General features: G+C 31.5%; 1 protein-coding gene across 1 annotated transcript in view; it reads left to right on the top strand.

Annotated features, from left to right (window-relative positions):
* Window positions 1-1051, top strand: part of TRIADDRAFT_62504 (uncharacterized protein) — a gene marked incomplete at both ends in the record, with an annotated part of 4016 nt that extends 2965 nt beyond the window's left edge. Inside the window, one exon of the mRNA XM_002118434.1 lies at window positions 1023-1051. Within this exon, the coding sequence (XP_002118470.1) occupies window positions 1023-1051 (29 nt within the window). The remainder of the gene's footprint in view (window positions 1-1022) is intronic.
* Window positions 1052-1570: the final 519 nt, after the last annotated feature.

The raw sequence follows: 1570 nt of genomic DNA, 5'->3' as shown, positions 1-1570 counted from the left end.
AGTACTACTACAATTCTGCTAATAAGAACTTCAGATCTACGCGGAAGCAGACGAACGATTAGATGGTCCTCCTGCATCTTCTCGCAGTGTTCTAGACTTACAGCAATGTCAAGACGTCTTCCAACATTATTTTTCATCTATACATAATGAAAATAAAGACAGTCAAGACGATAGCCAATTTGCTAAAATATGAGATTTCGGCGGTCATTCTATCTATCATGATACTCATCATCCGTTGTTATCGGGAAATAGTATCTACATTCTCGTATTTAATATTACTCAAATATTAACGATAAGGTCAAGATCACATAAAATAGTAAAATCGGGATGTGGTTTCAAGCACAATATTTTTGTTTATTATTTTATCTACTGTGCGTTGCTGTGCACTCTTAGAGTGCACGGCAAATTTTTTTTTATTTTATTTGTACTGTGCAAGCAAATGTATGAAATTTTTTCGTTTCGGCAATAAATTTCATACCCAACGAAAGAGAATAAGTTGATTTACAAGAATCCGTGTATTATTTTTCTACAGACTGTATATATACCCGTTTCTCCATAGACGGAAGATTTTGAATTAAAATCGATTTTAAATTCGATTAATTGCATATACTATGCTGGTATGTACGTTTTCATGCGTCTGTATTCATTTATTGTCAAGAAAAAATACTGGAATTAAACTAAATATCGCAACAGGTCTTAAAAATAATCAGTCATTTTTACATAATTACTATATGCAATATGGACTCAGGCTAGCTTATTCATTACCATAAATAGAAAACTTCTGACTAGCTATTAGCTCAGTAAGATACACAGAAATCCGGCATTAATTTTTTACACCGACCATTCTAATTAAGACAAACAAACATGTTTATGTGGGATATTTTTAGCATCATAATTGTTTCTAAGATATTATCTGTAGTTGAAAAAAAGAAAGATTAATCGACATTGCAATAGCTTATAACTTTCCATTATTGGTTATAACGTCTTCGTGTCAGTTTTAGTGAACTTTGATTGATCTTCAGGAATCACATGTGATGTCTCAAATTATTGAATACACTAAAAGAGTTATGTTACTCTACAGTGGTAGTACAAATAACCGAATAAAGCAATACGATATTAAATTTCAACACTGATGAATTGGTTATGTCGCATAAAAATTGCTGTTGATAGTCTTTATTAAGGTTGAATGCTGGAATATCTTAATGATATAAGATAACGATGTCATTTATTTATTATCACCTGTCAGACTAGCATAAGATTACAGTTGAAACTATCTTTAATGATTTTACCATACAAATATTAGCGAAATCATTTAATACAGCAATCGCAATAGGATTGTTGACATGACAATCAAATACTACTAACTTAGTAACAAATTAGATAAGGTAGTTGGCTAGTGATCATGACTGAAATAAGCTAAGTGATATTCTACGAACAGATTCTTAACGAAGGTCTATTTAAAATTATGACTAGTTTCTTGCATAACATCAGCCTGGTTAATGCATCAATTGGATTTTTTTTTCCCAAGAAATCGAACATTTGTGTCAGTAGTATTGCGACGACGACGACG

Source organism: Trichoplax adhaerens, genomic scaffold (genome assembly GCF_000150275.1).
Source record: "Trichoplax adhaerens TRIADscaffold_90 genomic scaffold, whole genome shotgun sequence".
NCBI classification, from domain to species: Eukaryota; Metazoa; Placozoa; class Uniplacotomia; order Trichoplacea; family Trichoplacidae; genus Trichoplax; species Trichoplax adhaerens.
The sequence above is the reverse complement of the archived record's forward strand: the minus strand, read 5'-3'. Positions and strand labels throughout refer to the sequence as shown.